At 41.6% G+C, this 15,377-nt stretch overlaps 1 protein-coding gene across 10 annotated transcripts in view; it reads left to right on the top strand.

Annotated features, from left to right (window-relative positions):
- Nucleotides 1-12: 12 nt before the first annotated feature.
- col25a1 (collagen type XXV alpha 1 chain) overlaps nt 13-15,377 on the top strand; it is a 194,387-nt gene continuing 179,022 nt past the window's right edge. For all 10 annotated transcript variants that reach the window (XM_008435851.2, XM_008435853.2, XM_008435847.2 and 7 more), the window contains exons 1-2: nt 13-578; nt 687-756. In XM_008435851.2, the coding sequence (XP_008434073.1) occupies nt 339-578; nt 687-756 (310 nt within the window). In that variant the 5' untranslated portion in view covers nt 13-338. The remainder of the gene's footprint in view (nt 579-686; nt 757-15,377) is intronic.

Below are 15,377 nucleotides of genomic sequence, written 5' to 3'. Positions count from 1 at the left end.
CCACCCCTCAGCTCGTGTCTCCTTCTACGTTTCCGTGCGTAACAGCAGCTTCCTTCTGCAGCAGGCTACTGTGCAACAAGTTTGCAGGAGCTCTACTCATCTGTCCGTGGCTGTCACCATAAAGTACGCGAACGCATCGTTGCAGTCTCTCTCTCTCTCAGACGCACGCACACAGCAACACAGCAGCACAGCAGGAGCAGCAGCAGCAGCGTGCCATCCCTTTCGTGACTCCGCACCAGATGCGGTTTACTCCCGGCGGCGCGCAGTTGAATGCGGGGGATCGAGAAAACAAGAGGAGCGTTTAGTGTGTGGAAAAGACATTTGAAGAGAGTGGAGAAATGGAGAAAGAAGCGAAGCGGCACTATCGCACGACAGCGCTGAACATCATCTCGTCTTTATGTTCAGTGGCGTCCATCGCGTTCTGCGTCCATCTGAGCATCAGCGCGGCGGACATCAGGAGCCGAGTTGTGGGTTTGGAGAGCGGGACGTCGGAGCGCACCTTCATCCAGGTCCGCGGATACTCCATGGAGGATTTCAATTCTCTGGTGCAGCAGAGAGTGGATGAGTTGCTTTCTCAGGTAAACCATGACTTCCACTTTTTTTTATTTTTTATAGCTGAATTCGTATGATCCAGTCTCACTTTTCCGTGCAGATGAATTAAAGTGACATTCGTTTGCAATTTTCAGCGCTCTTATGAGAATTTCGCCAAGATCAGGACGGCAAGACAAGCCTCAGCTGACTGTAACTGCCCCCCAGGTAAGGGCAAATGCACTTTTCCTAGTCTTAGATAAACGCTAACTTTACGGCTGATTAGGGCCCCAAGAGAACTTGGTTGCGCACATACAGGTGCAACTTAGCAGATTGTTGAAAAGTTCGCTCCAGTTACTCAGTTTCAATGGTGATACTTGCAAGTTCTACTCACTGAATAATCTCTTTCACGTGTTTATTTCTGTTCATCTTGATAATTATGACTTGCAGCTAATGGAAAACCTTTGGTCAGTTTTTCAAATAGTTAGAACCAATTAAAAAAAGATTCTATATACAGAAATGTTATAGCCAACACACAATCGTGAAGAAAACAGACTTGACAGTTGTTTACTAGTGACACCTTACCTGACACACCTGGCTGTTGAGATTGCTCAATCCTATATGAAAGTTGAGTGGAAGGAAAAAGTGTGGCAGAAGAAACAAATCCACAAGCAACAGCCGTAAAATAGTTAATAAGCAAAGCCTGTTCGAAAGTTTAAAACACAGGACATTCAGCTGGAGTCGGGGCTCATACTTATCCGCTGCCGTCTCATTCTGAGTGTTAAGCCTCTCTTCAGCCAGAGACGTGGATGTGTCATATCTGTTCTTGAGAATAAAGGAGTGATACGAAGTGTTCCGTACAGGAGAAAGTACATTTTGAACTTTATTTGGACATGGCGTTTCCAAGTGACGATTCTTGGAGTGACCAGCAAACACACCTGACCTCAACCTCACAGAGGGATATGCGGCAGGAGTGCTCAAGTCCAGTCCTGGAGAGCTGCTAGTCTGCTGCTTTTATTATGCATCTCTATCTTCTCCAACACCCTTGAATCAAATGGCTGAATTGACTCATCGACAAGCCATTCGTCTGAATCGGGTGCGCCACCTGGTCATGCCGCATTGATGCAGCAATTCATGCAGGAATCCTGACCAAGTGTTGCATGCGTTAGAGTTGGGCGATATGGACTTATAATTTTATCGCAAAATTTTGTGGTACTTTTGTGATAACAGTGACGATAAGAAGCATTTATTAGATTATTTTAGTTAACTGTATGACTGTGTGTCGCAGCAATTATAGCCACACAAATAAAACAAATAGTGCTTTTGAAAAAGGTTCCCATTTGTAGTGTGTTTCTTTAGGAAAGAAAGCCATCTTTCCGACTTATTGTCGCAATAACAGTGAGACAGTAATTTTTTCTTTTTAGATTAAATTAAATGGTAGAATGAAGTTTTTTAATTATGTTTTCTTTAATTGAGATGCAACGTCGTGAAACCTGCGTAGTTTTAAGGCTGCATTAAGAGTCATACCTTGAGGATAATTAACTGAGCACTTTGTCCTGACTGTTGATCCTTTAGTAATTAATGTGAAGTGACTGCTGTAATGGTCAAACATACTGCATCATGTCGGCTCACTTTGTGTTACAGCAAACACCAAAACTGACCCAGCTTTGAAAGCACCAAAAGAAAAAGTCTGGGGTGTTGTAGTGGCTGGTGGGCCTATTTGAAGTTGGGGAAGTTGGGGGCCCCTCAAAATGCCAGCCGCGGGCCCCGTGCAAGGCTTGAGCCGCCCCTGTTTATCTACGGGAGGGTGGAGCGGTTAAACATGGAGGAGTGAGTAGGAATCTGTCGACACGGGACGGTTTGGGGACGTCTGATTGTGTGACAGCTGAGCGGCAAGGCACAAAGGCGAAGTGCTCGGCGCTGAGATGTGGCTCTGAGTGGCTGTTTGACTTGTGATGCTGCATCCTTTTGTCCACTTGACACAATAGGCAACAAACACAACTTGAAATTCACATCATCCACCAGTAGATGGAAACATTTATTCCTGCAGTGCTGGTCAGCTTTCTAGCAATTTCAGGGGAGGATGCAGCGAAGGTCTTGTGAGGATTCAGCAGTGCTCCTCACTTTGTTAGATGTTGGATATTTGTGTGGCTCCTTCTTCTGAAGGAGTGAAATATCTAACAGAGCTAAATGTGGTCTTAAACACTGTGGCGTTTCAGCGAAATCAGATTGCTGTAGTTCTTCCTTTGATAGCTAAAGCGTTTGGCACTTCAATGAGGACTTTTGAGGACTATTTTCATGACCGATCACCCCAGAAACAACGCTTTGCTAATTGATGTAATTTCAGTAATGAACCAGAGAATTAGATGTGATGTGAAAGCAATTAAATTCACCTTGTTTGAACCCAACTAATGGTAAAATAAAAAGTGGAAAGCACTGCTGCATGCAGCCAGCATTTTGAATGTCTTTGGCGCTTACATGGGAGCAAAACAGAATAGAAATAGCCTTTATGGTCCCGCAGAGGGGATATTAAGCATGTTACTTCTGAAGAAAGAGCATAGACTTGCACAGTTTTTGGAGATACAATAAAACATTCGCCTTTAAAAGACACTTGGTTTCATTAGATTCGGATGAAAAAGGTCAAGGTTGGTCAGAAAAAAAACAAAAAAAAAAAGTGTCCACCAAGCCTCTGTAAAGCTGTGTCCACTCCACAGCGCTGTGCTGATGTGCTTTCCAGGAACTTTATGCTCTTTCCTGGCAGTCTGCTGAACTACTTAGTGGCTGTTTACTAGACTTCATGCTTCAGGTAGTTTTCAAAGTTTCACAACTTTTTAAAATTTTGATCATGGGCCATCAGTCTCTGCGTCATAGACTCGGGGTTATTACCCTGAAAGCATTCACACCCTTTAGTCTCTTTGACATTTTGTCAGAGTGCAAAACTACACAGCCCAACACAAAGCAATGGACAAATATAAAGTCGAAAAAAAAGGAGGAATAGATGGCTCCCCCTCTCTCTTCTTCTTTTTTTTCTACAAATACAAATCTGAAAAAAGTGTCTTATGCCTTTCTAGTCAGTCCCTTTTGCTCCATCTCAACAAACACATTTCGGAATTTGTATAATTTAATCTCGGTACATACTTTGAAGATCTCTAAGGCTTGTTAGGTAAACGAAGGACATCTTGGAAACTTTGGAGGAGCTGCAGAGCTCCACAACTCAGGTGGGAAAATCTGTTAGCCGTGCACTCAATAAATCTGGCCGTTATGGAAAAGTGGTAGGAAGAAAGCCAAACAAACATGTGGATGAAAGTCGCTGCGGTCAGATCAGATCAAAATTGAACTTTTTGACACACTTAAACGTTCAGAGCTATGACAGAAGGGTTTATGTCAACACATGCATGTTACCGTGGCTCAGTCCCAAACCAGAGTCATACCAGACTTAACATCAAAAGGTTTTAAGAGCAATACTTACTGGTTGGTAATGAGATACAGAGTTGATTGGATTTCGTTTCTGCAGCTCGGCAGCTGCCATCAGCGCTACAAAACTTTGCCCTCCAATTAGAAGAAGTTGGACTCGCACACTGTCTGTCCTCTATTTTTGGAATAAGCGCAAACATTCACCCCATCAGACATGTTTGTTGCATTCAGTCTTGGCTATGTTAGAAAAACATTACTCGACAAGGCGATAATCCTGAATGAATGAGTTCCCCTTCTTCACCCCGTGTTTTTATCGACTGCGAATGAGTCATCTGCTGAGTGGGCATGCCTGAATTAACGAACCAAAATTACAGTAAGGATTAACATTAATGAGACCCATCACAGTCACGCAACCCTCTGCACTTCATCACGCATCTGTTCTTTATTTTCCTCCGCGCGCATCTCTGTGCAGGGCAGAAATTAAGCCATGAAAGCCAATCGGATTCAAATGAAGTGTGACAGGGATAAACCAGAGGCAAGTCAACAGCTGATGACATGCCGCGCATCGTCCCGCAGCCTTCACCAGGTAGTTTCCTGGAGCTGTCGTACAGAAACTTACAGTAGGAAACAGCCCTGGTGGGCGTCTGTTGCACAAGTTTGCCTAAATCTCCGGGATGGAAATCTGTGGAAGCCGACTGAGTAACCAGTTTTGAACTCTTTCATGGTGTATACTTTGAATTCATCTGTACTGTAATAGGTTTAAGATATGATCAGAAGTTGTGGCTTTTGATCCCCAGTCAGAGATCCCGTCCAGGTCTCCTTTGCCAAAAATGTGACTGAATGCAGATGTGTGGAATCTGGGGTGACTTTGCATAAGCTATGCAAGATAACCACTGTGATGGGATCATCAGTCATAGTTTTAGTCCTGAAAATCACTTTTTTTTTTTAAACCTTTGCAGGGGGATCATTTTCTTTTCTCTTCAAACTTTGCTTAACATCTATCACAGAGACAACTTTTCATCAAGTTTTGGCAATTTTTAATAATGTCCCAGAATGCAACTGTTACATAAGAGTTAATGGGAGATTAAAGATTCTGGGTAACATTTTGGAAACACTTTTATTCAAGTTTTTGTTTATGCATATTTTCTTGGTTAGCTTTTAGACCCTGCTGCTGTGATTGTTTTGTACCTTGAAACACTCTTTGCAAACTGAGAGCTTTATCATTATATATATATATATATATATATATATATTTTTTTTTTTTTTTCAAGCAAATATCTTTACACTCTATGACTTCTGAATAGGTTCACTCAGTATCCATCTTCTCCTCTGTCTAACAGACAGCCTATGGCTCAGATGTGGCTCTTTTTCTCAGTGTGAGGACAATAATGTGCTTTTCACAGTCCTCACTTTATTACTGTCATTGAAGATGGAGTGCTTGTATAGGCAGTGCAATGGGCCATAGCTTGGGGGTATTTTGTGCTTCTGAATAAGAGGAAATTTTAATAGTTTTTTTCCCCCTCAGAAAATCAATCTTGAACTTTAGTGTATTTTCCTATATGTTGACATGATTCTATGTAAAAATCTAAAAAGTAGCTTTTATCTCGCTGACGTCTTTCATCAGTAGCCGTGACAGGTACTGTTCAGTTTTCAGCTTCAAAGTGACTAAAAGCATTTTTACATTTCAGTTTGCAGATGCGAATGCTGCGTGCTGTTCTCATCGTGAGTGCTTTTACCGCTACCTGAAAAAGGCTATTACACTTTTTTTTTTTTTTTTGGGTCCGGCCTTTCTTTTATGTTTTATAGCTACATGGAAAAATTACAGCTCCCAAATGCAGCACAAAGGGGAATTATTTTCATCCTGAGAGAATACAGCTCGTGAGGTCTTACTTAAAGTCAAGTCTACATCAAATCTACATCAGTTCCCCCCTAGTGATGGTTTTAAGGTCAAATGGATTTAATAATTAAGTCTTTTTGGCAAACTGGATTCTTGTAAAGCTCCCTAACCTTTCAAATTGGTTTAATGTTATAAAATGTTAACAGATGGATTAATTTGACTAATATCTGGCTTTTAGAGAAATTTGAGGGTCTTGTTTTTGAAACATGTGCAGACCAATGATTTTCTTTCTTTGATTTAAGGTGAATTTTTTTTAAAAAGAAGCCTTACGTCTAAACAACTTGTAGTCAATGTTGGAATGTGAAAGTTGAAACATGTCAACATAAATACCTCTATCATATGTAAGGGTGTTTTCACGGCTTATAGTCCGGTAGACTCGGCTTGATTGGGGAACAAAATTGCAACATTTGCTACATTTTCAGCTGAATTGTGTAAAACGAACCAAACCCTTTGAAAAACCTGTTCTCCTCCCTGTTCACCTCCCAACCAATAGAGGAAACGACAGAAAAACCTCAGAGGAAGACATGGGCGCAACTTCCTTCTTCTCACAATGTGAACAAATACGGGGGTGGCATTAGATTTAACGTTTGGAAGATTTTTCTTGTGTCTTCGGTGAAAGATCAACGAGCCATTTCTCCTGCTAGCATAAGGCAGAGAGGTTTGTTTTGGGTGTATTTGCCCGAAATGAAATCCCGGTAGTTTGGGTTGATCAAATGGGCTCAGTTGAAATAATGTTTCTTTTTTAATAGAAACAACACGTAGAAAATAGTGTAAATAAAACCCCAATGATACTGAAAATAGCTTTCTTTGACTCTTCCCTCAGCAATAACTTTCATAGCAATGGGCTTTGCTATTAGAGACAATGCTAAGGTGTGGTGCGTTCGCTGACTAGAGAAATACTGGATTTTTAAGTTGGTTACCCACCAGTGACAGACTGAATCTAAGATGATGTAGTACTTTGTGGCATTTCTAAAAACTTTTTAGCACTGAAAAATAAACAATGCCTGCCACAATTTTTTACCACTACTGTGAAATTGTGTGGAAAAACTTTGAAATAAGTAATTATGGAAACTTGCCAACCCCAACAATGCCGATTTGTGCTACGGTTCTCAAATGGTGAGAATTGTTTTTGAATTTCCTGTCGTACTCCTCAGTCGTTGTGGCGGTCACTGTCCTGCCTACATATCTTAGGTCTGGCTGTGATAAACTAGGCAGGACAGTTCCATGATTATAATAATTGCTCTCGTAACTTTTTAAGCTTTTTGGATGGAGATATGCTACTGCAATAAAAAAACAAAACAAAAAAAAAAACTAATTTATTTTAAGGCTTTTTACATAATTGTGGAAGGTGGTATGGTTCTGAAAGTATTTCTTGGCATTAGCAGGCTGTTTTCTTTTTCATATTTTATTTACGCTGTCCTTTTTCCGGGTTCTGCTTTCAGTGCAGAACTTGATGTTTAATGGGTCCATCATAAAACATGGAGTCAGCAAATGTAGGTCCTCATATGCTTAAATCTCAACCCCCTTTCTCAGGGCATCATCAACCTTTCCCTCCAATCTTCCTTGAAGCATTTGTAGAAGTTAACGCTTCAAAGGTCTTGGCAGCTAAACATCGATCAAAATCCTCTTGAGAATACTGCAACGTGCAGTTTGCAGGAATTTGTGTTTTTTTCCTTACTACACACACACAAACACAGAAAACTGGCTGTCAAGTGCAACAGGCGGGGGCAGCAAGGGCTTAGATCAGCTGGGTGTTGTGACCTCACCGTGCAAAATATAATTGTAAGCAGACGCAGCAGCGTTTAGGCTAGCTTGTCAACTCTAAACCAAATTTGACATGCAAAAGTAAAGCTGCACACACAAACGGACGCGCTGGGATCACAGGGCTTCAGGGTGGAGAACTTTTCTTTTCTTTTCTTTTTTAAGCTTCTTGTAGACAAACCTGTTTACAGTTCTCCTTTCCGCTACATGAAACAATGTAATCCACGTGGGGTTATACAGTTACAGCTTAGCAGCCTCCCCCCCCCTCTGATATCTTCACCTTAGTAGGCAACCTGTAATTAATCACTGACAGCTTCTGAATTAAGCCCTCTGTGTGGTTTGGAGCCAGGAGGTGCGCTAATAGTTGTATAATTACCAAGTGCTAGGTAAAGTAGAGCAGACTTCCAGGTAGCTGCCGAGGCCAGCTGCTTCTGGTTAGGTGAGTCAGGTTTGGCTCGCTTTGTGACTAACTGAGGCCGGAGATGATGGCAAAGGAGCGTGGGAGGCTTCACCTGCGTCCAGCGCTGAAAAGCCAATTATGAGCGTGTTGCTTCCTGCTCAAAAGCTTCTAACTTTATCTACTTACAAATCTGGAACTAACTGCACTTCACATTTAGAGTCTAGCAAAAGTTTGCCTACTGTTTAAAAAAAAAAAAAAAAAATGTTTTAATTTTTTTTTAAGGCTTTTATGCGATAAATTATGCGAAGTTGAAGAAAATCCCAATGAAATAGCTTGTGGCTCCAACATGGCAGAACATGGAGAAATTTAAAGTGAATAGTTTTTCAAGTCTTTACAGAAAAAATCTTGTTGCAATGAGCTCAGATTTTACATCAATCTAAATAAAGGAGGGTAAATGTTACATTTGCCCTGATTTCAAGGCTGATTATCAGGAGAAGAATGTTGCATAAAGCACAGATGGCCTCCTTCTACTCTTGACAGCTGTTTTTATGAGGTATGGTAAAGCATGCCAGCTGACAAAAGATGGAAATGAGCATAAGGCCGGGCAGAGTGGCACACTTTTTCCTTTTTTTTTTACTCAACGTTAACCTGAGGGCGGCATGTTGAATGGAGAGCAGATTACATGATTTTATATGACGGAGGTCAGCATGGCTCTTTGCTGCAGATTTCAGCACCGCAGGCTTTTGAGGACCAGGGCCAAAAACAGAGTGGAGGAGAGTCAGAATGCCCCAGCTCTAATGATTGTCTTGTGTGTCCTTGAACATTTCCTGGCGGTGATTTGCAGTCATCATTTTTAACTCCTTTCTTTTTGTGTGTGTGTGTGTGTGTGTGTGAAATAAAGCAGGAAGCTCAGAGATCCTGTCTTGGCTTCTCACAAGCTTACTTCTTGGAGGTAAATGAAAAGGTTTCCATCATTGTGACTTAGCGACACACCCAAAACGTGGGTAAAACATATTCATTTTTCGTGTTATTCCTTTTAAAGCTGTGCGTCTGCTGCGTCTGATCTTGACATTGCCGTATTTCAACAGTCATGTTGACTGTACCTTTCTTTACCTTTTGACCTCTAGTGTAAAATCGCCGCTGTAGGTCCACTGCATCCAGCAGAAAGCCGTCAGAGAACAGTGACTCATCGCGGTAAAAGATGACTTACAAACGCGCTCATAACGCCGGGTGCAAAGTTTCAGTCGCAGGAGTCTCCTTTGTGATTGCTTAGCTTTCCTTCCCATTTACTCATCCCTGCCCCACAACTTTCCAATTGATTTAAATTAACTTCTTATGTGTGACACACTCCCTGAACAGCATGTCTTCTGTTTAAGGAATTGTTTTCATTCTGTGTGTGACAATGCAGAAACTTACAACATACCCCAGGATACATACAAAACTTTTATTTTACACTGAAAATGACTTTTCAGAATTATCATAGTCATAGTCTATGATAATATTCCTCAATCCCTTTACTGCTGAACAGAGTAATTTGTGAAGAAGCAGTTGTACTTTTGGTTTTTTCGTACACGATGAAGTCGTCTTGCCAGCCTTGCAACAGTTTGTAGCCACCAGAGAGATGAAGCTGTAACTGGGCTACCATCACGTTGCTAGTATCTAAACACATAATGTCACCTTGTGCCACACTGCATGCCAATACGGGAGTCTTACTGACCTTTTTAAACTCCTTGTTGTGTAGTTTCTACTCACTACCGGTAGATTTATCTGCATCCATTGGCTTTTTTCTTTTTTCTGCCTCGTAAGCCGGCACTTTTGCTTTTTGGACTAAAGAGAATCACAATGGATCTTTTGCAGTTCTTGGGTTTGGACACACTGATCACAATGAAAATGGTGGCATTACAAGCAGCTGTAAAAATGTCTGTTGAAAACTGAATACCTCTGTTGCGGTGCGATCCTGATCAAAAGACCATAGGTCTAATGTGTGGCAAGTTTTCTGTGTCTTGTAGCCTTCACTCACTGTTTTGACAAAAAAAAAAAAAAAGAAGACTGCTCGACTTGTCATGTCATCACTCGTGGTCTCTGGAGGCTGTTGTATTTGTACCACCACTTTTGAGTTTGAATTGGTTAAATACTCATCGCTCATTCACGTGTGCACCACATTAAATCAAACTGCTAGTTCTGGGTGCTTATTGTTGCCTGGGAGAGTAGTTTCAGAACATAGCATATTATTACTAAAATGTCCAAACATTTAGGAGAAGTATAAAAAAAAAAAATCACCTAGAGAAACAGCTGAGTGGAATGGGAATTTAATTGTCTAAGTTGAAACCAAGACAAGTTGGTGTTCACCCAATGTAGCACTGGCAGTAATCCTTTGAGAACCATTTATTTACAATTGATGCAAACATTTATGAGAGCTTTTCAAGTTTCGAACCAACTCGGCGGAGCAAAAACAAGCAGCTTGTCCCTCAGGCCATTGGAAGACATCAGGGATTCAAACTGTTTCTCACAGTGGAAAAAGTGATGGAGAAAAAGCAGGATTTGCCCAGCAGCTTGCCAGATGATGTATGCTCCCAGAGTCCCCGAGGGCGCCACCAAGAGTTTAAGCTCAAAAGAAAGTCATGCTGTCCAAACGGAGCTCTTATTGGTGTTTGGTGTCCAGTGGGCCGTGAACTTGGATGTCCAGGGTGTTTGTCAATGAAAGGAACTCTGCTTGAGATCTTGTTGGCATGTTCGCCGTCCCCCTCCTCACCGCCGCTCACCGGGGGTCTGGGGGGTGGACTTGCACTTTGCCAGGCGGCTCTTCCCTCTCAAAGCTTTGCTAAATGTGACATGAAATGTGAATCCGACTGCGGATCCGAAAGAGCAATAAACACACAGTGCAAATATTTGAACCCATGTGCACCGGCTAACATAGCGATGCACACCTGTGGACTAAGTTGGATGCATGGATATACATGTTTAGACCGCAGTACCACAAGAGCACGCAGCAGTTTGAGTCGCCCTTCAGTGAAGAGCAACGAGGTTTTCAAGTCATTGCGGCTTGTTAATTAAATTTTCCGAATTGGGACAGGCAGAAGGAAAGACATAGTTTGGAAGAATTTGCTCCCTCTTTTCTTAATCTGTGATTTTATAAGATGTGTTGCTCCAGTATTTATTGATCTTTTTTTTTTTTTTTTTATTCGCATGCAATCAATTTGAAATGTGCAAAAGTTTCTTCAAAACACTCCGGTGCCGTGAACGACAACTTGGCAAATCTAAGATGCATGGAAAAGCTTGTTAAGCGTCGTCAGTGAAAATGAATTTATATTGAGCAAAGAGGGGTTTGGTCACAGCTCGGTAAGCTTCGCTTTCACAGACTCTTCTTGTAGATGGTGTCAGCTGTTTGAGATGCAGCTCAAGTAAAACGCTGGAAAATCCAACAGACAGAAAAACAGATACGCTTCAATCAGACCTCCAAACTATTCATTTGTGTTTAAAGTGAAAAAAAAAAAAACTGCACAGAAGTAATAGGAAGGCAGAGCACAGTGGTCGACTTCATATCACCACCTGCTAAAATTATAGATAAAATCTTTTAAATCTGTGTTTGAGAATGAGGTGAACTGAAAATCTTAATCATTCAGTCTTTTTTTTTTTTTTTTTACTTTTATGCTTTGTAGATTTCTAGTGACTCAACCCCACTGGGTTGAAACGTTGTTTTCCTGCAGCTGAGATGTAGACATTAAAACACTGTTTTAGAGCCAGTGGATATTCCACACTGAAAAATATACATTTCTCAGCCTTTTATGTCCTTTTTCAAAAATATAAAATACAAATAATTTATGGATTTAGAGCAGATATTTATTTTCGTTGAGCATTATGGAAAACCTGCTGACACTGTGGACGGGTTTCGGCTGAGAAACAATGTGCGGTTTAGCTGCCGTCTCTCTCTGGTGCTCAAATGTCCCGCAGGAGCGAATGCACCACCGTGGAAAGGTGCATGCGGCCTTGATTACGCTGATTAGTTTCACCTGTCGGTGTGGTGTAAAAAACGAGAACAGAAAATTGAGCAAACCGCAGAGAGGATACACAGTTGTGAGTTTTTGCAAGAAAACAACTCGCAGCCAGGAAAAAAAAAAAAACATAGCAACTTTAAACAAAACTAGGCTGAAAACTTTTCACTGGGCCGTTTGCCCAGTAAGGGACTGAATGGAACTGGTGGGGCCACCAGATGAGAAGCTGCTTTCGGAGGGCTTAGTAAAATGGAGGTCCAGGTGAGCAAACCGTTCCATTGTTCTCTCATGCCTGTCACTCCCAGGCATTTTCCCCACACAGAACGTAATTGTATTGTTCAAGTTTTTTGGCATTACTCTGCTTTCCACTAGTCCATAACAATACTTCCACTGTGGAAATGAGAAAACCCTACAGACGGATGGAAAGAAAGCGAGCGTTATTCCTTCACATTGAAGACTGATGGAAAAAAGACAAACGAGGAAGGACGCGAGAAAGAAGACAGGATGCAAGGAGACAAAAGCATAGGAGCACATGGTAATAACTTAATTAAGGAAGGAAGGACACGGGAAAGAGAGGATTGGAAGAAAGACGAGAAGGAACAAAGTGTGACAAGTCAATTGTAGCCAGAGCACAGGAAATAAAAGACACGGTCTTGACTTTTTAGAGTTTTGAAATAAAACAAACTTAAGTTTCTGAATTGAGGATGGAAAGATTTTGTGGAAGAAGGTCAGAAAAGTGAAGACACATTGGAAGAAGGTGAAAAAGAGGAAAGGGAATGTGGAAGGGATGAAGTTCAGAAAGAAGGAAGGAAGGAAGCTTGTAAGGATGCAACAAAGGAAGGAAACAAGCATAGAGGGATGGAAGGATGGACCTTTAGACACATTTGCCCTCACTTTCTTTCTCATACTTTCCTAGAGCTGTAAAAAAATGCTAATATATAATTCACATGTCTCTAGACTGCACAGAAACACTGCACTATAGGTTCTAATCAGACACAACCACTTCTAAAAATAACATCGGGTTAGACATTATACTCCTTTATGTCGACTCCCTCATTCTTTTACCAATCAACATGGCGCCCTGCGTAGCTTTGTTGGAATCCAGGTTAATGAGCCACTTCTCCCCCCCCCCCCCCCCCCCCGAGTCCTGCTGCTATCTCAAGCAGCTTCCTGTCTCATGAGGTCCTGGTTCTGCAATCCAAACTCGACTCCTCAGTCGGAGTCCTGATATGCATGTTGGCTGGAACTGAAGTGCCATTTGAAACACATTCACCTCCTGCTGCTGCATATGCAGGGCGATTCATGCAGGTGAAACATGCGAAAGAAAGGGAAATTCTGAGCATACATGCTATAAATAGAGCTGAAGTTTTCAATGTTGCATTTAAAAACATGCTGCCTGCTAAAGAGGGACATCTTGTGACTTGCCTAATCGGTACCATTTCTGCTCACTAATTTTAATAGCACGCCTTCAATCTTTACTGGCTTGCAAGTACACCCATGTGTTTGCAATGTTTTCTCAAACTTTAGTTTTATGACTTAAAATGCTTATTATAATTTAACGGCAGAGCAGCACAAGACGGTCGAATCAGGGATAATTAATAGACAAGCTTAAATCAAATCCCAACAGGGTTACAACTCAGCTAAGCGAAATGTGTGGTCAAGGTTACAGCAACAATAAAAGCGTCTTCTTTTTTTTTTTCCTTCCTCAACGATTTACTGGGTGTCAGGCTGACTGATTTGACGTGCTTACATTCTTTCTCGGTGAAGAAAGACTTGAGAAATTACCTTCCTCTTGCTGTCCTTCTCTACTTGGACGGCCGCAGTTGAGCATTAATGGTCTGATAGCCAGTTGACAGATTAGAGAGGAGGAACGGGACCCGGCGTGGCATCCCGGTAAGTTTTGCCGTATTTGCTACCCACAGAATACGAAGGTGACCAGATTAGTTTATCCTTTCCGTCTGGTGCAAAATGCACGTGTAAAATCGATTTCAAGAAACGGAGAGCGTTTCCATAAACGCCCAAATTGACTATTGTATTTCATTTTCAGCATGCGTTTGCTGTCAGCTGCAGCAGACCCCCCTCTTTTCACTTTCATGTAACATAATAAATGACGGGGAAAGTCTTACACATGTGTGGCTTCCAAGTCAGAAACCCCGTGAGTAACACGACTAGATTATAAACTTGCAGTTCTGAAAAGCGGTTATTTGTTACGATTCATTACTGTTGGCCATCCCTCCTCAGAGCTTTTAGGTACTTTTTTTTTTTTTAAAAGATGGAGGTCAGTTGCAGGAGCAGACAAAGTATCTGCGTTTCTGCAAATGTCATGGCCCAATAACATGAGAGTGTAAGTTTCGTCTGAGACATGGGTGGGGGGGTAACACAACATAACGGAGCGGAATTCAGGATTTAAACCAAAGAAACATTGAGTCTCGAAGGAGTTCAGGCACGCTTGCTTGTGAATGTCATGGCCATAAATCTACTTTTTGCCAGACCCAGATTCAGTTGCAGTTTGAGAAAACGTTGCCGAGTTGAAAGACGTTGGTCAGAGTTTAAGCTGCCCTCTGCTGATGTGTGTAATTACAATTACACTTCAGCTGGGTCTTCTTAGTTTTTTCAGCTTTTATTGTAGAGAACTTACAAAAAGATGAGCGTGAGCTGATCCAAAAGCCTGGAGGTTCTGCAGTGCCTTGCTAAAGTATTCATATCCTTTGAACCTTTTCACGTATTGCCAAATTGCAACAGCAAACTTCTATTTATTTTGGGAGGATTTTGTGTAATATGTAAAGAGAAAGATACAAACTAGAAATTTTTTTTTGTTACAAATGAAATCTCAAATTGTTGCATGGATTTTTATGAAGTCTCCTTTTTTCTTATACCGCCAAAATAAAATACAATGTTTGCCTTGGGTAGGCACCTAACCAGTAGAGTCCACCTGTGTGTAATTTAATCTGACATATAAATGTCATTGTCATGACTAGCCTGACCAGTAGTTAGTCCACCTGTGCATAATTTAATCTGCCCTATAAATGTTGTCGTGAGTGGTCTTACCAGACGTTAGGGTCCACCTGCGTGCAATTTAGTCTGACATATAAATGTCGTTGTCCAGGGAAGGTGTCAGAGGTTTGTTAAAGAACATTGGTGAATAAACAGCATCACAAAGACGTGGAAAAACAGTAGACGGGTAAGTGAGAGACTTGCGGAACCGTTTCATGTGTCGTTGCGTTCCTGTTGAAGGTTTCGACTGTGTGTGGCATCGGCCATTTTATAAGGCGTAATATGTTGGAGCAGCAGCTTATCAACAGCTGGGAGGAAGCAGTTAGATAAGCTAATCAGGAAGTGTGTGTGGTAGTATGCCCCGTCGACTCGGTGTGGGTGGTGGGAGACA

Source organism: Poecilia reticulata, linkage group LG18 (assembly GCF_000633615.1).
Source record: "Poecilia reticulata strain Guanapo linkage group LG18, Guppy_female_1.0+MT, whole genome shotgun sequence".
In the NCBI taxonomy this organism is placed as follows: domain Eukaryota; kingdom Metazoa; phylum Chordata; class Actinopteri; order Cyprinodontiformes; family Poeciliidae; genus Poecilia; species Poecilia reticulata.
Note: the sequence above shows the minus strand (reverse complement) of the source record. Positions and strands in the feature narration are given on the sequence as shown.